The sequence below is a fragment of the Cavia porcellus genome, unplaced genomic scaffold (assembly GCF_034190915.1).
Source record: "Cavia porcellus strain 051 isolate PalLab524CR breed Dunkin Hartley unplaced genomic scaffold, mCavPor4.1 scaffold_10, whole genome shotgun sequence".
NCBI classification, from domain to species: domain Eukaryota; kingdom Metazoa; phylum Chordata; class Mammalia; order Rodentia; family Caviidae; genus Cavia; species Cavia porcellus.
In genome coordinates this window covers 72,615,743-72,638,089 of record NW_026947493.1, presented here as the reverse complement: position 1 = coordinate 72,638,089, position 22,347 = coordinate 72,615,743, and the positions used below count along the sequence as shown (strand labels likewise).

Below are 22,347 nucleotides of genomic sequence, written 5' to 3'. Positions count from 1 at the left end.
GCTTATAGAATGTCAAGATGAGAGGCAAATGATTGGTCCACAAGGTGACGTAAGAGTGGGATTAGGGTAACTGAGAAAGCCCAGGATGCTACGGCGGTAGGTAAAATGCATGTCTCCTCTAGATCAAGCAGGTTACAGAAAGCTCACTCTTGGGAGACATGCTTAAACCAGGACCTTAATTACAGACTTCAAGAATTAGCTGGGCTAGTGGCATGATAGGGTAAAACAATTAGGAAAAAAAAATCAGTTATGATTCTATGTAAATTCTATGCCTTTACACAAAGTTAATACTTCATAACTTCATAAGTTTGTTTTTATTTCAAAAGAACATATTTTATAATTATAAATCAGGCCCATCAGATAATTGGTGGGCATGGTAGTCTCACTATTAATTCCAAATAATGCTTATGTGGTCACATCCCAAACGTGTGGTATGAACAGGGTTTTTTTGAGGTGAAGGTAAACCGAGAAGTGCTAACTGTTGTTACAGTGCAACGTTCACATTAAGCTTTTCATATAGAACTCTTGTCAGACATGCAGAATGTTTTACATGACTGATATCAGAACTTTTTGTATCCTTAATAACATCCGTAAGATAGGTACCCGTAAGACAATGACTGACATACACTGGGCTGACATACACATACATTTTGGCTCATTTCTGGCCTACAATGAGAAGTCATCAAGTTGGTTTGCTTCAACTGATTTAGAAACGTGTCTTTGAAAGCAAAATGCTAAGCTATCTCTTTATTAAGAAAAGAAGAATCCTACATCTGTGGCTTTAAAAATAGATCATTTTAATGTACGGTCATTATTTTCAAGTTCTTTATCTGTAATAAAAAACTTAAAAGAGGATAATGTGATGGGACAACTGGAAGAACATTAGGTACAAAACGATACGAGACACCTGTTCTCCACCAGCAGGCCCTCTTTCTGTGGTGGCCTTTCCCGGCCTGAGGCACTTTGTGCAGAGTGGTCTGGGAAGGAAAGCTTCCACAGACATCACCTGTAAGCTGAATTAAGCGCCCATTCGCCATGCTCTCCTAGGACCTGTTATATTCCTGCACTCCAAATAGTTTAAAAACTAACTCAGTTCTGAATAATGTGTTTTCATGCTTCTGTTCCAGCAGAGACTGATGCTTTCAGGGGTTTAGGCTGTCTCTCAGGGCTCAGCTCAGTGTCTGGTAGGGAGTAGGACCTCAATATATAGTTGTTCAATGAGTAAAAGTAGGCACTAAAGTTGTTGCCCCTTGGTCTAGAGAAACAAGTGAGCAGGATTAAAAGACGTCTGTGTCTATGTAAGGCATATATGTCAGAGTCTTAGTTTCTTCAAATTGAAAAGAAAGAAAAGCTGACTTTTTAAAAAGATATCCTTGACATGTCCCAGTGCTCTTTTAAAGTTAAAATGCACGTATCAACTGGAATACATATTGACACTGTTCTGTAAAGTGTACTACCAATGCAGCAATCATACTCTTTGTGTTTTGCTCCTTGTTCAGGATTTGTGCCATTCTCATTGTGATGAGTCTGTCATCCAGAAGAAGATCACAACTATTATCAACTGCTTCATTAATTCCTGTATTCCTCCAGCCTTACAGATTGACATTCCAGTAGAACAGGCACAGAAGATTATTGAACATAGGAAGGAGTTAGGACCGTATATATTTAGAGAAGCACAGGTAAGATACCAGTTCATATGGCTAAGCATATTTTGAGAGACTAGCAATCTAGATTTTCTTTTAAAGTTTTACATTACTCATATTTGGCAGGATTTGAATTTTCCCAATACTAGAATTTATTCTATTTAATTTAAATTATCTTTTGGAAGCAGCCTATATGCTCATCAGTAGATGAACCAATAAAGAAAATATGGAATATATACACAATGGAGCTGTAAAGAAGGATAAATTTGAGGGGCCGGGCATGGCAGTGAACACCTGTCATCCCAACACTTAGGCTGAGGCAGTTTTGCAGTGAGTTTGAAGTCAGCTTGGGCTAAATGGTGAGTTTAAGTCTAATCCTGTGCTACATAGTGAGAGCCTATCATGAACAAGGAGAAGGAGAGTGAGGAGGAGGAGGAAAAAGAAGAAGAAAAGGAAGAATGAAAAAAGAAAAGAGGAGGAGGAAGAGGAGAAGAAAGATAAATTTACGTAATTTTTAGGAAACCCTTGATGCCCTTTGAGACCATAATGCTAAGTGAAATAAATCAGATACAGGTAAAATATTGCATAATTTCTCTTTCTTGAGTAAAAGAATTATAAGTAATTTAAAAAGCAAAACAACAAAAAAATGATAGGAAATAGGGAGATAGACTTTATGGAGATGAAAGGGGGTCTGGGAATGGGGTAGATGGGGAAAGGGGAAATAAAAAGGATTAAGAGTCAATACATACATGTACCAATTCCTCATGATGAATGTGTTTATTATTTATCAGAAAAATACTAGTAAAAAAATAAAAAGTTAAAATATAATTTAATCTTTCTATATGCTACCAACACAAAACTAGTAACATGTTATTTTGTTGATGACAATATACAGCAAATAAAATTAAATAATACACTAACTTTTTGATTACCATTTTTGTTTTTAACAAAGCTCATGCCACCTCTGTTTCCCACCATTCATATGTCTTTTTAAAATATCTGCTACCACAAAAATGTGTAAAGTATGTGTGTCTTAAGATTTGTATATTTTTAAAGATTGGAATATTCACATAGCTCATAAAATAAGTGAGAGGAGATTTAACTATTCAACCAACATAAAGTACACAAACTCATGAAAGGAAAATCATGGCTGTTAACCTGCTCAAGTTACTTCTTTTTAAGATAAATAATAGAAAACATTGACTTGGTGAACATAATTTATTTGCATTTTGAAAAGCCTTTTAGTGATGTTGTTCCTAAAAAATGATTAAGAAAAATAAATTATACTGGGGGTAATAGGGAAGGCCATGTCATGAATTAAGTGATATGAAACAGAGATTTAGAACATGATTGCCCTTGAGCATGGAAAAAGGCCATTATTCCTTAATGTCCATTTGTGAGCCAGCTGTGTTCTAAGTCCTCTAAGGAACTGAAAGTGGACTCGCAATCCAAATTATGCATTAAAACAGGCAAAAATATAGAAGTATGATTGAAGAGGTGTTAGAGAGAAATAGAGAAAACATTGTGCCAGAATTATAGAATCTGTTAATGAAAACATCTATTAGGGATAATTTAGTCTTGCCTAGGGTTCCTGATAAACTAAGACGGGACTTGCTCCTCTGTTTTTAAAGCTCACGTTTGATGGGTAGGAGTTTGGAGCTGCTGGTGCTGGTTGGTCCTGACACCTTCTTCAGGGACGGTAGCCACTTGCTTTATCGGTGGCCAATGAAGTGTACCTGATTTCCTAAAACAGTCACAGACATCGATGCTAGAGCATCTGAAAATACAAAAGCTTTATTTGGGGACTGCATCCCCCCAATCTTTTACTCTTCCTGCTTTCCTGAGGGTCCTGGCATCCCCTTCTACACGATATTCAAGCCAAGGATCTGGTTACCATTTTCATGTCTTTCCTCACCTTTGTTTCCTTACCCTCATGTCTAAACAGTCCTTCAAATGAATCCATCTGTCCCCTTGTTACCTGTCACGCGGCCCATTTTTCTCCAACAGCACCCCTCTACCTTACTTCAGGTCTGCAGCAGATCTCTTACCAGTTACCAAACTCCCTGCCTCTGGGTTCTTTCCAGTTCATTCAATTTAACTGCAAACAGAGCAATCTTTTTTCAAAATATGTATCTGATCACACAGCTTCTGTGCTTAAAATGTTCCACTTGTCCTCCACTGCCCTCTGATGAAGTTCTTCCTACATACATACCTGCCCAACTACGTCTCCTGCATCTCCCTGCTGTCCCCCAGTCTTCCACTTCAGGAAGGCCCTGGGTTTCCTCCTGAGTTTTGTGTACTCGCATCTTTTCTCCCTCCTAAGTTGCTCTCATAACATTTACCACATAAAATGGTATGTTCTTGGGGCTGGGGATTTAGCTCAGCAGCATAAGCGCCTGCCTTGCAAGCAGGCAGTCGTGAGTTCGATCCCTGGTACCGATAAAAAGACAAAAAAATAAAAAAATAAAAAAAATAAAATGGTATGTTCTTGTGTCTGACTTTGCCTTTAGGTTGTAAGCTTTTTGAGGGTACGAAATGTTTTATATCTTTGTGATCCGGCATCAGAGTAGATCAGAGTAGGCTTTTTTTTTGGTCTTTTTCCTTTTTTATCGGTACCGGGGATCGAACTCACGACTGCCTGCTTGCAAGGCAGGCGCTTATGCCGCTGAGCTAAATCCCCAGCCCCTGAGTAGGCATTTTTTGACCACGTGAATAAATGAGAGATTTGTCATGTTGTCAACAACAACAAGATCACTTTGAAAATGAAAGCAAAGTTGAGCAAAAGAGCTGAAATACTAAATGAAAAGCTTTATTGTTCATGTAGCTTTAAAAGTTTTATCACTCAGCCAACTTTTTACTGGTTCCTTTACTCAGAGTAAAATCATCCCTCATCTGCAACAATAAGCAAAGTAGTTTTATATTTATTAAAATATTTTTTACCCACAATTTGGTAATCTTAAGGTTCTGAGGTTTATTAATGACAGATACTAACCTAAAATCTCAATTGCATCTTCTGGAAATACAGCATTTTAAAAAAATTTTATTTAAGGAGAAAAAGAAAAAAAAAACAAAAAAGGTACAAGTCATACAGAATTTCAGAAAGAATAAACAGTATAGAATCACTAATAGATTACATATTGTTATCTTAGAAATAGTTGTTCAAGTTACAAAATTAAAGCATATAAAGTGGACTTTCAAACAGTAAGATGGCAAACAGTTTTGTTCAATGATCCAACAAAACTCAGTAATATGGTTATGTGTCTTATACACTTAAATATATATGCAGTTATATCCTTTAGAGCACTTTCTTTTCCTCTCTTTTGTACAATGACAATTACACATTTTGGGTTTTATTACTCCCACAGTTCTTATTACTTTTTTTTGAAGAGAGTAAAACCCAATGTGCCATAACAGAACAGAGTCAGTCAAATCAAAAGGATGGGCATAATAGATAATGTAAAAACAAAATACTAGGTGATCAACAATGGTTACCATACTGCCTCTTGCTATCTTAAAAAGAGTTGTCTATATCATCAGTTATAATAAAATTGAACAAAACAGTAAAGAATAAAACAAAAACATTGGAGACATTACAGGACTTTAAAAGAAGATAATAGTCAACCAGAATGGGTGTCATAATGAATCTTATTGTCTTCACAGTTGTTGCCTATACTTTCGAACTTGGTACTATCAAGCAAAGCAGAATAGGGGAAAATCAGTCAAAACAAGATGGTGAGGGCAATACAGGGTTTCAAATCAAGTTAATAGGAAATCAAAGTGGGTTACTATAATGTATCCTGCTATTTTTTATTTTTCCCTTAATTAAAAAGATAAAAATAAAAAAGTAATTTAAAAAAGGAGATTGAGATAAAAGAGGACATAACAACAAAACAGCGCAGGTCAAAGCATAAACATTTAAGCAAAATAGTGTTTCACCACAAGATAGCCTGACATAAAAGTAGTTACCATAGTGTCTCTTTCCTTGAAATCTTTGAATATAACTTCGTATACTGTAGCACCAAACATATCAAGACAGTGTAAAACCATTCAAGAGAATGACAGTATTACAGGGTATTTAGAATCAACTAACAGAAAATGAACAGTGGTTTCTGTATAATCTCCTTGTCTATAAAAGTTTTTGTTTATATTATCACATATAATAAAATCCAATAAGATACAACAGGTTAAAACTGATGGAGACAGAAGAACAAAAGCGTGATGGGACTTCAAAACAAGAGGATATTAAATCAGTACTACCTATTATGATGTCTTGTTATCTCCAAAATGGCTGTTCCTAGCATCCAACCTTCTCTGCCTCATTTCTGTTGAGCTCTTTTTCTGTCAGTAGCTGTCAGTTTGTCTTCTTCATTTTGCTTTCTGCTCCATTCATTGTGGCCTCTGTGCCACTGTTTCTGGGATCTTGGTATTTTCCTTTTTTAAAATATCCTGCAGTATTCTCTGTAGAGTTGAATTGGTGGTTGCAAATTCCCCTAGTTCCTCTTTATCCTGGAGTCATCTTGTTTTTCCATCAATTTCTAGGGACAGTTGTGCAGGATATATCAATCTTGGCTGGAGGTTATTATCTTTCAAAGCTTGAATTATTTCCCCCCATGCTCTTAGTGATTTGATGGTTTGTGCCGAGAATCTGCTGTAATTCTGATGGGTATTCCCTTGCAAGTGATCTGTTTCTTGTCTCTGATGGCTTTTAATATTCTGTTCTTATATTGGATTTCTGGAATTTTGATTATTATATGCCTGGGTGTAGCTCTGTTTGGGTTGTAGGTGGCATGGGTCCTCTATGCCTCACACATCTGAGTATCTTTACCTTTTGCTAAATTAGGGAAATTCTCTTGGATTATTTCTGTGAATAGCTTTTGTAGTCCATTTGTTTGTGTCCCTACTTCTTCTTTTATGTTCTTAATTCTTAAGTTATAGATCTTCTTATCATCTTCTAGCCTTTGTATTATTGCTGTTTGTTTTCTTGTTATTTTTAAGAAGTTTTTCATTTCATGCTCCCACATTACAAATCTGCCCTCCAGTTCAGATAATCTATCCTTAGTTTCTTTCAAGCTGTTATGCCAGCTTTCGATAGAGTTTTTAGTTTCCTGGTAATCTCTTTGAACCTGCTTCATGTATTCTATGTTTTCTCTATTTTCTCCATCAAACAATTCTCCCCTTTTTTTCTGTTCTCCCGTTCCACCATCTGTTTTTTCTTGGGTAGTGCTTAGTATTTCTCTAACTATTCTACTTATATCTTGCTTTATTTCATTAAATACTTTGCTTTTGAACTCGTCTATGAGATTCCGGAGTTATCACTTTATGTCTATTGGTGCCGTGTCTGATATTGCATGTTTTCTTTCCTCATTCTCCTTTGCATTCACCTTTCCTGGATCAGTGTTTTCAGGATTCGGAACTGAGGACCCTTTCTTGTTGCTTCCTCTTCCCATACTTTATGTTCCTTCCATACAAGTGTATATAGGAGGCCCAGTTTTTTTTTTCTCTTTGTCTTTTACAGTTTGTTTGAATTGCACCAGCTAGGTGTTCCCGCCCACTACAGTGTACTAGGGAGACACAGACCTGGGCAGCCTCTGCTGGGCCTGCCCCTCCAGGTCAACCTACCCAAGGCTTCACTGCTAGGGTGCACCTCCAGGCACTGGGACCTGGTTTGGGCTAGCTTACTGGGTCTTAGTCAGCAGTGTCACCCAGGCCAGGCACTCCCCACCAATCCCGCTTGAGAGGGGAATATGTGACTAAAGTCACTGCAGTGTCCTGTTCCGGCAAGTCTGCCCAGTCCCTGTATGTCCTTGGCTGAAGCCTCCTACTCTATGGAAGGGTCCCTGTTCTGCTCACTCACTGCACATCGATGCAGGGCTCCCTGCCAGTTCCGCTCTGAACTCTGTTCCCCAGTTCCCGCTCTCAGAGTTTTTGTGCGTCTCTCTCCCTGCTATGCCGATTCAGACGCAGCAGCAGCAGCAGGAAATTCAAATCGTGGCTTCCAGCGGTGCAGGCTCCAGCTTCCACTCTGAGACCTTACTTGTTCCTGTTATAGCACCAGGATTGTGTTTCCAATTGGTTTCTATTAGCTTAGTTTGCTCCTGGGTGGGCAGGGTACATTTCCCCTCCTTAGGACTCCTCGCACCGCACCATTCCTGGACTCTTAAGTGGGGTATCTCAGAGAGCCTCCATAGCTGCTGCTATCTATCTGCCATGTTCTCCCAGAAGTCCTCTGAAATAGAGCATTTTTATGCCTTCCACTGAGACAGTGTATCCTACATAATTGGGTAACTTCACAAGAGTTAGGCCTTCCATATGTAAATATGTACCTATATTTGAGAGTTGGAGATGGCTTGAATTTTGGAAACAGAACTGAGGATAGCCAATATTTAGTAAATAAAAGAGTAGTATTAGTTAAGTTTCAGAAATACATAATAACTATGATTCCTTAACACTGGAAAGGGGGATTTACTTAATTAAATATATGGCAGGTAAATATAAATGAACATTTCTTAAAAGCTTGCTTCATCCAATAAAGTATGGTTTTAGACTTTACCATCTGCTCTCAAGAGGCTATAGGATTCAATAATAGAAGTGCATTTTAAAGGGAGTAAATAATTTTAGATTTACTAATAACATTCATGTATGGAAAAGAGGAGTAATGAACTATGGCACTTCAGGACTCTGTCAATCACTGCAGCACTTGCCTTCAAAATTTTTCCTCTTTTTCCCTAACAGTTTGACTTAGAGCCTAATGGGATGGTTTAGTTGTTTTTTTGTTTTTTTTTTTTTTTTTCCTCAGAGCATTAGGTAGAGGCTATTCCTAGTCACACGATGTTGGACTTGATTTGATGTGGCAAGTCCTACCTCCTTGAAAGTAATGTATACCTCTGGAACTAATGGGAAAACTTGGCATAGGAATTAGAGCAACATTCTTATCTCCATAAATATCACAATTAATCACTTAATGTAAAGTGTCCTCGTAGAAGGCATTTGTCTAGGATATCATTTGGCTTTTTAAATGTTACTTTCCTTGCTTTCACATAAAAGAGAGATTATATCATTTAAAAGTTACTCAGAGATTTATTCTTAGATCTGCAGCTTTGTTTAAGAGCTTTTCCAGAGGCAAAATGGTATTTCCTTTCTCTAAAAGAAAGAAAAAGGGGTGGGGGAGTTTCTCTTGAAGAACTGAATACTCGGAATACTTGCATAAACTGCAGTGTGTGGCAGATCAACTAGTATAGGTTTTAAAAGAAAACATAAATTTCTTATTTAAAAAAGACCTAATGGATTCTTTATTAATACAATCAATTGGTTAGGGAAACAAAGAATAAAGTGACTTTTAAGTATTTGGTGTATGTTTTTCTTTTTAAAGAAAGTCTTCTCATTGGTAATAAAAACATTGATGATAAGCATGTGCTGAGCTGAACTGTACTGAGAAGTCTGGAGACAATAAGTTGGAGGAAACATGGTGTGTATTAAAGATAGAATATTTAATCTATTATTATGGTGAATTAGAGTTTAAATAGGTACATTTGTATAAAATTCTAACCTGAGACATACTTTTCTTTTACACAGATGACAATTTTTGGGGTTCTGTTTAAATTTTGGCCACAATTTTGTGAATTTAGGAAGAATTTGACTGATGAAAAAATTATGAGTGTTTTAGAGAGAAGACAAGAATACAATAAGCAAAAAAAGAAATTGTCAGTCATAGATGATGAAAAACTTGTAAAGGTAAGGCAATTTATTTTGGATTTAATCACACTTTCAAAAGGTACATTATATGTGGGAATTGTAGAAGAATTTGGGTTAGGAACTACTAGAAAAGTTACAAAATAAGGATTTACGTGGCCTTTCAGTAATCATCTGGAGATCTCAGACTTGTTTTTGAATCTCTCAGGCTACAGTTCACATCATCTCTTCTGTGTGATGGCTCCTTTGGCTCTCTTAGGCCACACAAGTAGTATCCACTGCAGTTATGTTCCTTCTTCTCATAAATCACACTTTTATTGACCAATAATTAAGTTCATGCATCTGCCGTCCTGGCTGATGGAGATCTTCAAAGATTATATCTACCTTATTCATCTATGTTTCATAAACACTTCTACTAGCATCCAAGACATGCTCAATTGTTAATCATTATATATTGGTTAAAAACAAGAAATGAATGAATGAAAGAACAAATAACTTATACCAGCATTTTTAGTATTAAAATTAGAGTATGAAATATCATGAAACTTACAAGTCACAAACTGGTCAGCCTAGCTTCACTTGACCAGGAAATCCCAGATGTTTGTATCATACATTTTGTACTTGATTATGGAAATGAAATATGTCCTTAATTGACCGTCTCATTCAGCCATACCTGTTAATTGGTAACAACTAACAGGGTTAGGTACAAAATACCAATATTTGAAAAGCAATTGTAGAGTAATCCTGAGGACTTCACATTTTGAGTACTGTTTGGGGGAGGTGAGTCTTGCTATGTTGCCCATTCTCATCTCAGATTTCTAAGACTCAAGTAATTCTCCTGCCTCGGCCTCCCAAATGCTGAGACTATAGGTACATGTTGCCATGCCAAGCTACTTTTAAATACTCTCATTTTATACAATAAACATACTGGTATGACTTAATATATATAATAAATTTTACACATGTATTTATTTTAATTTGGAAAATGGAAGGATGACCAAAAAGTAGCAGGTGTTTGCTCAAAATGTTACTGTCAGGTGGGAATAGTAAAATGAATACAGGAAAACTGTGAAATGAATGGGTGAGTATAGAAAAAATTAATGTAGGAAACATGACTTTTTTGTAACACAAAACATGCTTTGAAAAAACTGTTACTTTGCAAACATAGGTTTCCCTAGGTAATAGTGGGCATGACTCTCTGAGCCTCAATTTTATCTATCAACTAATGATAGTAGTGTTACTTTGTCACAATGCATAGTGGATATATTGACATGGTCTGATGGCTATAAAAGACCTTATGTAAGCCATTCCACTAATAACTACAAGGTAATTGTCTTAGTTACTTTATGCTCGTTGCTGAGACAAAATACCTGAAGCCCAAAGTGGGAAAGGAAAGGTTTATTTCTTACAGTTTTTTTAGAGATTTCAGTCCACACTCAGTTGGCTCCAAGGCAGGTGGGCATGGCTGGGCGCAAACAGCAAGCTGGAACCAGCAAAGAGAAAGACACACCTTCTTTCTGCCATTACATCACATCCTGACTCCACCCCTAGGTGGGTGTAGAACTGACAGCATAATTCCAAGCACTAGACAATGAACCAATCACAAATACACAATGCAAACTCATGAGGCCTGGGGGACACAGACATAAACCATGACATTCCACCCCTGGCCCCCAGGACTCATGTACATCCTTTATACAAAAGACATTTAGTCCACCTCCAAGAATTGCCAAAGTCCTAATAGCTTCAGCATTGCTGAAAAGTCCAAGGCTCCTCCAAGATCTATGGCAAACTCTTAACTGTAAGCCCCTGTACAAACGAAACAAGGTTAAACATTTCTGAAATGCAAAGGCACAAGATAAACATTACCATTCCAAAAGTTACAAACGGGGGAATATAAAGCATTGGAAACAAAGCAAATCCAACATCCAGAAGGACAAACATTAAGTCCTAGAGTTTCATGCTCAGCATCTAAAGCAATCTGGTTGCAAGCTCTAAAAGGCTTGGGTAATTCCACCCCCACGGCACTTCCAGTGATTTCAACTCCCGCAGCTTTTCTTTTAAATTCTCTCTGCTCGCTTTTTGCAGCTTTCCTTGGATCACCCACATTCCTGGCTTTTCCAAACTTCTGGGGTCTCCACTGCACCTTACATCTTCACAAATTGCCCTCTCAGGGGCACACTGCCTGGCCTCCCAGGCCCTTTGCAATCAAGGTGGAAGCTGTCTTACCCTCAGAATTCGTGCATTTTCCTTGCACCTAAAATCAGCACCTTGTGGATGCCACCAAGGTTTGCTGCTAGCTGAAGCAGTAGCCAGGCTTTTCTCTCTCTTGGCTGTAGGGGGTCAGTTGCCTGGATTGCAGGGCTGTTTTCCTGATTGTGACAAAAAGCTTCTCTGTGTTGCCACCATCCTGGAAATTCATGTGGCCTCTGTCGCCATTCTGGAACCTCACTTGGCCTCTGTTGCCATTCTGGAGCATGGCACTCTGTAGCTTTTTTCTCTGAGCAAATTCTTTCACCTTTGCGTGAGGCTGCAAAGGATGGGGACCCACTTCTTGGGATGCCCCTGGGCCATCTTTCTTATCTCTCTGTTTCCCATCAACAATCAAAATCTCAACTCTGACTTTACAATCCACAGCCTTCCTGGAATTTTCCTTCTGGCCAAACTCACAGCATTGTGAATTATCCTGCTGGGCTCTTTGCTCCTGATTTGAAACATGAAGCTGGCTGAAAGCCCCAACAATAGCCATGACACAGCCTCAATGTTCAATTGCTTTTTAATTTCTTTTTCAAGATTAATCAGTCCATGCCCTTTGTCTCGGTCTCAGGCAAAGTCTCTGGGCAGGAGCAAAATGCAGACAAACTTTCTGCCAAGCCATAACACACATCATGTGGATTCCAACAACCAATGCAGTCCTTCTTCCCAGCAGAAACCTCCCAAGCCTGGTGTTTACCATGAGGCTATCAGCCTTCTGGTCTCCTGAGCTCTGACCAGAATCTCCTCTACAGAACAGCCTAAGCTGCTCCAGCTCTGTGCATCCAGGTGACATGTCCAAACCTTTCCAAACTCCACCCACAAGCCATTTCCAAAGCCTCTTGAAAAACATGGTCAGATATAGTCACAGCAAACGACCTTGGTACCAAATTCCTGTCTTAGTTACTTTATGCTCGTCGCTGAGACAAAATACCTGAAGCCCAAAGTGGGAAAGGAAAGGTTTATTTCTTACAGTTTTTTTGGAGGTTTCAGTCCATACTCAGTTGGCTCCAAGGCAGGCGGGAATGGCTGGGCTACAGTTCATGGCAGCTGCAAACAGCAAGCCAGAACCAGCAAAGAGAAAGACACACTTTCTTCCTGCCATTACATCACATCCTGACTCCACCCCTAGGTGAGTGTAGAACTGACAGCATAATTCCAAGCACTAGACAATGAACCAATCACAAATACACAATGCAAACTCACGAGGCGTGGGGGATACAGACATAAACCATGACAGTAATTTTTGATCATTTGAAACAGTTATGGCACAGTGAGTAGAAAAATGGTCTCTAAAGGGAGACTGTTTGGCTTTGAGTCCTGGCCTTACCATTTATTAGTTCTGTTACGTTAGTCAAACTGATATAGGGGAATGAAAATAATCTACTAGATGCCAGGTATAATTTCGTGTTCTCTAAAATTGAAGAATGAATTTTAGGAGCAACAGAGGTTATAGGCAGAATATATTTATTGAGAGAAAGAAAGCTTCTGTCTGAGAGACACACAAGGGGCCCTGAGTGGGTTGCCAAAGATCTTTTCTAAGGACTTTTATATAAAGAGCAAAATCACAGAGTAAGGCAGGTTTAAGGTGGGAAAAACATGGGAACTCTCAAGATGGGCCTGATGTGGGACAGAACTATGGCTAACCAGTAAGATTATGAGTATAATTGCTCAGGTACAATTGATTAAATTAGGGACAAATGGGGAAGCAAGTTATGTAGCAAGCAAGCATGCTTGAAGAGCAGCGACTCTTCCCCCCTACAGGGGGTGGGGATGGTGACTCCTGGCTTCCTCAAGGTGACAGAGACCTAGTTAGACTATCAATCCCTGATGTTTATCCTTAGATACATTGGATTTACCTTTTGTCTTGAGGTCTGGCCCACAGCAGAGGTGTCTGTCTCTCCCACAGTTGGAAGGTGTCTCATCTTCTGCGCTGGTTCCTTCAAGGACCCAGCCCTGTCTGAGTGCCCATAATACTTCTAACTCTGTTGCCTGTAATAAAACCACTTCACTTTGGCAAACAGTTTTTTTTTTCAGTAAAATGAAGGTAGTAATACAACTTAAATCAAAGTAGGAGTAATAAAGCACAGTGCATGCCATAAAATAAATGCTCCTTATAATAGTGTAGCAGTTATTGTCCCTTTTTTTGAAAAAATATCAAATGTATCTTACATTTTTACTTTAATCTGAGAATTAACTAGAATCTGCATAAATAAATAAATGAAGTTATAACAAAGAAACTCATGAAAAATTTTCATATATTTTAATATCTAGTTTAATGTGAGGTACTTAGAATGAATAGTGTCAAATGCATTAACAAATGATCACTGTGATTTAGGTAAAAAAATTTAAATTTAAATGGCAAAAACAAACCAGGTTATAAGATATATCGGGAAACATAATATATGATGTAAGTTATAAAAATAAATCAGAGAAAAGATGAATATTCTTAACAGGAATTTGGACAAAGAACATTAAATAAGCAATTCATAAAAGAAATACAAATGAGTAAAAGCATTAAAAAATGTCCAGCCTCACCAGTAACCAAAAACATGAATACTGACAACGAAGAAAATACAGGCAATATCCAGTGTTGAGATGAGGAAAAAGCAAACAAATTATTACATTATTGAAGAAAGTCTAACTGGTACTTTCTGAGAGCAGTTAGTCATTCTTTTTAAATCAGTGAACACACTTCTAGAAACTTATTCTAAAGGAGAGAATCATAAGAATGTACAAAATATATGTGCATGCCATCATTTATAATAGTATAAAGTTGGAAATGACTTAAATTTCTAGTAGGAAGCATTGTTATCTCTGGCATATTCCATACTCTCATGTTGAAAATGATGATATAGTTTATTCACTGTATCATTCAACAAATATTTAAGTGCATAAGACCATTCAGCTGTTGAAAATGGTGATGTAATTTATTCATTTCATCACTCAACAAATATTAGAGTGTATCGTATGTGACAGACTCTGTTCTACAAATAAATGTATTATAGTAAATAATACAAAGATCCAGCTTACATTCCAGTTCAATATTTATTCATACAGGAACACTTTCAGCTCAGACTTTCCAAGAAAAAGATGATTTTAAAAAGAGCACATATAGTTTGGCTTCTTATAAAGAAGATGGAACTACTAAAATTTATAAATCATTATTTATGCATTTTATCTACTGAGAAATTGGGATGGATATTTATGAAAATGTTTATAGTGATTTTTATTTTTATTTTTAAAGAGAATAAAACCAAGCAAAATAAAATGCAATAAAGCCAGTCAAAACCAACCAGTGTGACACAGGACTTCAAAACAATACGAAATCAACAATGGTTCTCATAATGCCCCTTGTTGTCTTCAAAATAGCTATAGATACCTTTAGACATAGTAAAAATCAAACAAAACAGAGCAGAATAGAATAGAACCAGTAAAAATAAAACTGTGAATGCAATAAAGGACTTTAAAACAAGATAATAGTCCAAAATGGTTACCATAATATATCTTATTATTTTTGAAATAGCTGCCATGCCATTAGATATAATAAAATCAAAACAAAACAGAATAAAACTCAACCCAGCAAAACAATGAAAATGATACAGGGCTTGAAAACAAGATAATAGGGAATTAATAAAGGCTGCCATCTTCACAAGGAGATCCATGCTAGATGTCAAACTCTGTACGATTATCCTCTGAATAGATGATTCATCCACTGGCCCAAGATCTGCTAAGTTGGTGAAGTATTAAACACTATATTTTACCTCAATAGCTGTCATTGCAACCTATATTTATCTGGATCAAGCTGGTCACTTGTAGCCGGGGACGGCTGGCTCTTCTTGTTTCCCACCCCCACACGACAGAAAGGGCTGGCATCTGGCTCTCCCCACAGTGGCTGCACATGGTGTTGACTCGCAGGGAGGGCTTGCTTCCTGGTGACTTCTTGTTCTCTTCTTCCACAGTCCACAAAAGCACTAACTGTCCCCGCAGTGGTATGGCACTGATTCACAGGGAGGGCCCGCTCCTTGGTGACTTGTTCTCGATATAATGATGTTTTTGTATGCTAAAATTTGGGAGTGATTTGTGCACTTAACATTTATCTCATTTACTTTTGGGTATTTTTATATTAGTATAAAAGAAAAAGATCAAAGGGTCACTTAGCAAAATCTCAACTGTAGCATTCACTGTGAAACTTTTTTATATGATGTTATGACTTCTTAACTGATATTACCACAGCAGTGTCTTTTTTCTCAATAATTTAATTTAATATAACTACAGATTGGAACCAAACAATATGCAAGTACTACGGGGTCTACTCTCAAAACGCCTGTCAGTGAATCCTTGCTAGGCCTCCAAGCATATGGCCGACAGGTAAGCGGCAAGCAGTTAGTCTTCCCTCCTCGCTGAGCACTGAGTAGTGGGACACAGTAACTCAGGCACTGGACAGAGCAACAGGGCTAAAGTTACAATGCTAGGAGAGACTGAAACAGGATGTCCTCGAGCCCTCCGAGAATGCAAGAATTTCATCCTGAATCATTTTAAAACATTCACCTTTCAAAGCCTCTCATGGTCACTTTGACTTTGGGGAGGAGCTAGAAGGCTTAGGGCAGCAGATCCATTGAGCAAGGTGGGTAAGGGCACCTTTTATGAGGCTGCCTTTCTGTTGGGTGACACCAGGCAGCAGCATTCATTGTATTTTTTGATCATTCTACCTTAAGACACACAAGAGAACTTCCAGAACTGCTTCAGAAAGTGGAAAGAAAAATGGGATAAATGTATTTGAAGCAAACGGGAGGATTCTGACAGAGATTAATGACACTGTCTTTTACTATAACAAAATGTTTTAAACATTCACCATTTATTTTGATCACATTGCATAGTTTCATAGGCAAAAATTTCCAGAATCAACTTTGAAATTTTTTTGCAGCCAACCTGGTGCTACTCAAAGTATATAGAAGCCTTAGAACAGGAAAGAATTCTTCTTAAAATCCAAGAGGACCTAGAAAGAAAGTTGCTTATAGGTAATTTTTGCTTCTTGTTTACAGAGTTACGTTGTTATCTTCTATCACAGATTAATTTTAGAGAACTTTGCTAATTATTGTTGCACTGTTTTTCTATTTCTCTCACTTTTGTTCAGGCACACCATCTTTTACACATAATTTTAAGTCTTCTGGATCAGTTATGTCTTTGAGGAAAAATTTGTCTACCCTGACCATCCAGAGTAAGTCTCTAGTTCTTTCTTCTTGCCTCTCAACAGGCCATGTGCAATTTGGGGGACTGACCCCCAATTTAAGAGGATGCACGTGACTGTGTGTGGCTGCGTATGTGTCCTGTCTGTCTCATCTCTGGTGTCCCTGCTTGCCAAGGAGAGAAGATTAAATTATTTACGTAACACTGCTTCTCTTTTCCAGAGTGGTGACAGACTTACGTCTGTGTTTATGTCCTGCTACCAATAGGTGCAAGGTGAGTCCTGGTTTAACCTTTGGTCAGTTCTCCCAGGCCCCTTTAATACACATGCACACATGCACACCACCTGCAAACCAAAGCATGTGCCTGCCACCCACATGCATCTGTGTCCCACTGACGGACTGACGAACAAAATGTCTTGTGTTCCTCTGAATGGCAGTCTTCTGAGAAGTACAGATGCCCCTGGTGAGGGCTTGTTGATTGCTTCTATTTACTCTTTCTCTTTCACAAAGAATGTGTGCGAAGAATATCCCAGGTTTTTAAAGTAGGAAATGTGAGAAGGTACTGAAAATCAAGTAGGGGCCTTCTCCCGTATAGGTTTTGATACACTTACACAGTTTGATCAGATACAGCCTAGACAGAGGATGTTGGTAGTATAGTAGAACAGATGTCTAACCACTGACCAGATTCTTTCTTTTTTGGTTTTGTTTTGTTGTGTTTCATTTTGGATTTTTGTCTTTTTTGAGACAGGATTTCCCTATCTACTTCAGGCTAGCCTCGAACTCACAATGATCTTCTTGCCTCAGCCTCCTGAGTGCTGGGATTATGCAAGTGCACCACCACACCTTATTTTGTTTTTAAAACAGGCTTATTTTGTTTTTTAAAACAGAGTCTCACTATGTAGTTTAGGCTGGCCTTGAACTCCCTGTGTAGCCCACGCCTGGAACTCCCAGCCATCTTCCTGCCTCAGCCTCCCCAAAGCTGGCATTAAAGGTACATACCACCATGCCCAGTGCTGATTCTTCTTGCTTTTTTTTTTTTTTTTTTTTTTGGTTTGGTTTTTTTTTTTAGGGCTTTTTAAAATTGTTGTTTTCTTTTAGTTTGGTTTTTTTGAGAGAAGGTTTCACTATGTAGTCCAGGCTGGCTTCAAACTCACGGGGATCTTCCTGCCTCAGCCTCCCAAGTGCCAGGATTATAGGCACGTGCCACCACACCTGGCTTCCAGCACAAATTCTTGAAGCTAGTTAAAATTCCCCTTCCTTTTATCTTTTATCTTGCAGACTAGCTATTTGGTTTCCCAGGATCCTTAATTTTCTTGTTCTCTGGGAGGGTTTGATAACATAGGCCTATGTTCTTAACCTGATCATTTTTTTCTCTTTCATTTACTCTGCCTTCCCCTTCTGCCAGTTCTCTCACCTCTGAGGCCACCCTTACAGTACCCCCAACATTTAGGACATCACTTTTTTAAATTAAGTTTATTGGGACATTATAGGTGCACATAATGATCACATTCATCGTAGGGAATCTGTACCTGTACGTGATATAACGTACAGGTTCTTTTTTTTCCAGTTTCCTCCCTTCAACCCCTCTTCTCTTCCTTATTTACAAAAGCTTTGCATCCATGCTTTCCTTCTTTTCTCTTTCCTTTTCTTTTCCCTTCCTTCCTTTCTCCCTCTCCCTCCCTAGTTCCCCTTCCCATTTGAACATTTTCTTCCTGTTCCACGGTATCTATTATACATTTTGATCCTGATTTACACTTCCCATTTCTCACACCAGAGAAACAGTGTGATATTTCCACATTAATTTTTTGATCCTGTGACAACCCAGTGTAAGTTTTTGTCACTGTTGTTTTGGATGTATATTTTCTGTAAATGCTATGTTTTATCCTTTTTTTTCTTTTTCAGGAATTCTTTAAGTATAATTTAACCAACAAGAGAAGCTAAGTACCTGATTTTGATGATCTGCATTAGAGCAAGCCCAACATCTAAATAAAGTTTAGCTTGTTTTGCTCCTATAGTTTTAAAGTTACGACTATTCTTTACACATGACTATAACTTTTTTAAACTTTAGAATAAAATGCCTACTATCTAAGTTAGAAGACTCAAAATAATTAAAGAAAAATATTATGCTTTTCAGGTAATCTTTCAACAAATATTCCTTGAGCATTCATGAGACAAGTGTTTGATTAACAGATATTAAGCAGGTAATTTGGGCTATAGTAAACTGACCCAGAGAGGAGGACAGAAGGAGGAGCCTTTTCCCATCCATCCCCAACTATAAAGGGATGATAGTAAAGCAGTGGTCCTCATTCTGTGTGACACACAAGACTCACATGTGACATTAGCTAGCAATGCAGGTTCCTGGACCCACTGCCACAGGTCCAGGCTCAGTAGTTCTGGAGCAGGTCCTGGGGATCACAACCTTAGCAGACACCCAGGGACTCTGAGGCAAGAGATGCAGGGGTCATTCTAAGGCAAACTGATAAGGTAGTAAGAAAAGTGAAGCACATGGTCCAAGTCCTCTTTCGTGCCGCAAGTGGTACATTTGGTGAAGAAAATGTGTATGTACGCCTAACTGCATCTGTCCTGGAGGGAAGGGAAACTGGGTGAGGAATGACCCGGAGCGTCAGCTCTGGTCCTCATGATTCAGTAGCTGTGAGGGTTAAGGCTCAGATTACCAGACTGCAACAGTGGACTCCAGTCTTGCACCACCCCAGAAGGTATTTTCAAAATCCAAACCTCATTCCAAATTCTCAAAGGAGTTATGTGTTTTAAGTGGGGAAATCTGAGAGATGGACTTCAAAGGTCACAGGCTGGGGATATAGCTCAGAGGCATAAGCGCCCACCCTGCAAGTGCAAGGTCCTGAGTTTGATTTCTGGGACAAAAAAAAAAAAAATTTTTTTTTCCCTGAAACAGTGGTTTTTGAATACTTAAAATTTTTGGGACGCTGTGGTTTCCAGTACCTTCACAGTATCCGTACACTTGAGTGGCCATACGTTTTCTTGTCTTCCACTCTTCTGCCTTCTGTGGTTTTAACTGTTTTATGTAGTTCTACTGTCTCTTCTCTCTTCACATATCAGTTATACTTCTTTTTTCACATCTTCTTGATCGCCCCAGTCTGTATATATATTATAGCTAATGAAGTTCCACTTTCAAATAATACTACAGGTCTTGGGTAATATGGGTACCTTAAAACAGAGTATTCCCATTCATTTCACTGACCCATAAATTTCAATTACCAAATACACTGTTGCTGTTATTATTTTGAACAAATTATCTGTTAGATCAATTAAGAATATGAGTAATAAAATATTTACCTTCATCTTTTCTTTCTCCAGTGCTCCACCTTTCTGTTTGTGGATCTGAGTTTCTGATCTCTGTGATTTTCTGACCTCTGGAAAACTTCTTTTAACATTTCTTGCAAGGTAGGTCTACTTAAGACATACTTTTTCAATTTTTGTTTGCCTTTTTTTTTTTGAAAGATAAGTTCACACAATATGAAATTCTAGGTTAGTGGCCTTTTCTTTCAACATTTAAAATCCTTGAGTCTCCTCTTATCTACATGGCTTGTAAGGTCAAATATAATTCTTATGTTTGTTTCTCTGTACTCCTGCCTCCTCCTACCCCAACAAGGTACTGAGGATTGAACTCAAGGATGTTCTGCTGCTAAGCTACATCCACAGCCTGTTTTACTTTTTATTCTGAGAAAGGTCTTCATTAAGTTGCCCAGATGGAACTTGAATTTGAGATCCTCTTGTTTCAGCCTCTCTCAGTGGTGATATTGCAAGTGTAAGCCGCCACCACCACCCCTCGCTCCTCCTGGCTTCTTTTTAGGGTTCTGGGTTTTCTACAGTCTGAGTGCTATACAATAACTATGTATATATTTGAGGGTATTTGTCCTGCGTGATAAATGCAGGACATCTGAATGTTTTTGTGTCTATCATTAATTTTGTTGTTTTTTATCGGTCCAGGGGATCGATCTCACAACTACCTGCTTGCAAGGCAAGTGCTTATGCCGCTGAGCTAAATCCCCAGCCCGTCTATCATTATTTTTGAATGACTTTGTCATTATTGCTTCAAATATTTATTGTCTCTTTTTTTCTTTTCCTTCTGGCATTTCTTTAGACATATTGATAACTTGGGTTACTGATCCACAGTTCTTGGAAATTCTTTTTTCTCTTTTCATTTCAGTTTTAGAAATTTATATTTTCTTTTCAAATGCACTGATTCTTTGCTGTTTCTAGTCTATTGATGACCTCATCAAATGCCTTCTTCATCTATATTATAGTGGTTTTTTATTTCTACTTTTTTTTTTTTTTTTTTTTTTTTTTTTTTTTGAGGCAAGGTCTTGCTTTGTAGTTCAGCTAGGCCTTGAATTTACTTTGTAGGCCAGGTTGGCCTCAAACTCATGGCCGTCCTCCTACCTTTGCCTCCACAGTGCTGGGATTTCAGGTGTGCACCACCATGCCCTGCTGTTTCTACTATTTTTATTTGATTTTCTCTGGGAATTTTTTTCTCTTTGCTTACATGACTTAATCTCTTCTTGCATATTGTAAATTTTTATTAGACTTCTTACCATATGACTAGTAATCATTTTAAATTTCTAGTCTGATAATGCTGTCTCCGTGCCATCTCTGAGTCTACTTTTGATGCTTGCTGTCTCTTCAGACTGTGGCACATGCCTTGTCATTTTTTGTTTAAAATAAGACAATCTATATCAGGTAAAGGGAACCGGCTTCTTGTAGGATGTCTTACGTTACATGGTTAATTGTTAAGCTGAACTTACTGTGCTGTTAGAGCCTGAAGTTTCTGCTATGCCCTTTTTTGTGTGCTGTGTTGTTTTGGAGTTTTTCTGGAAACTGGAAGTTTTTGAAGTTTATTCGTACTGTTGTGATGGGAAGAAAATGTTCTGTAGTTGTGTCATTAGGTCTTAGTGTTTTAGTAAGCCGAAATTGGGCACTTCCCCTCCCCAAGGTCGTTTGGGCTTCGGTAAAATCCATCTGCTAGGTTTCCCTAGAGGAAATCTGTTCTGTGCAGAAATACAGAACACTGGATATTTCAAAATAGCTACTTTACTCCTTCCTGCTGCCAGAGGCAGGAGATTTTCCTTTGGTCTTTACAGGAGAACATAGTAGAAATCCTAGAGATAAAGTTCAAGAAAATGTGGGGGAAGCCAAGTGTAGTGACACACACCTGTAATCCCAGCATTCAGTAGGCTGAAGCAGGACTGCTGTGATTTTGAGGCCAGCCTGGGTTAGGCATAGAGAGTTCAGGATCAGCCTGAACCCATGGTGAGAACTTGTCTCAAAAAAACAAAACAAAACAAAACAAAATGAAAAAAAAGACAACACCACAAAGATCTGGGTCCAGCTGCAGTTTTGTTTTTGGAAGTGTGATTCTCTTATCTGCCTGTGTCTGCACTTTTAGGGGTGAGGGTATCTCCTGTTACCATGATTTCTTGATGGATCTAAGAAAAATTACTGTCAGTTTGTTCAGGATTTTCTTGTTGTAAGGATGGTTGTGATTATTTTCAAGCTCTTTTCTGTCAGACTGACGTTTAACTCTATATCTTAAA

At 38.1% G+C, this 22,347-nt stretch overlaps 1 protein-coding gene across 5 annotated transcripts in view; it reads left to right on the top strand.

The window, feature by feature from the left end:
• Rgs22 (regulator of G protein signaling 22) overlaps positions 1 to 18,786 on the top strand; it is a 107,292-nt gene extending 88,506 nt beyond the window's left edge. For 3 of the 5 annotated variants that reach the window (XM_063257846.1, XM_063257845.1, XM_063257847.1), the window contains 7 exons: positions 1,500 to 1,679; positions 9,216 to 9,374; positions 15,864 to 15,956; positions 16,513 to 16,606; positions 16,723 to 16,806; positions 16,997 to 17,048; positions 18,677 to 18,786. In XM_063257846.1, the coding sequence (XP_063113916.1) occupies positions 1,500 to 1,679; positions 9,216 to 9,374; positions 15,864 to 15,956; positions 16,513 to 16,606; positions 16,723 to 16,806; positions 16,997 to 17,004 (618 nt within the window). In that variant the 3' untranslated portion in view covers positions 17,005 to 17,048; positions 18,677 to 18,786. Of the gene's footprint in view, positions 1 to 1,499; positions 1,680 to 9,012; positions 9,109 to 9,215; positions 9,375 to 15,863; positions 15,957 to 16,512; positions 16,607 to 16,722; positions 16,807 to 16,996; positions 17,049 to 17,661; positions 17,766 to 18,676 lie in introns of those variants that run through there. The other 2 variants (XR_010050306.1, XM_063257849.1) reach the window with 2 other exon arrangements.
• Positions 18,787 to 22,347: the final 3,561 nt, after the last annotated feature.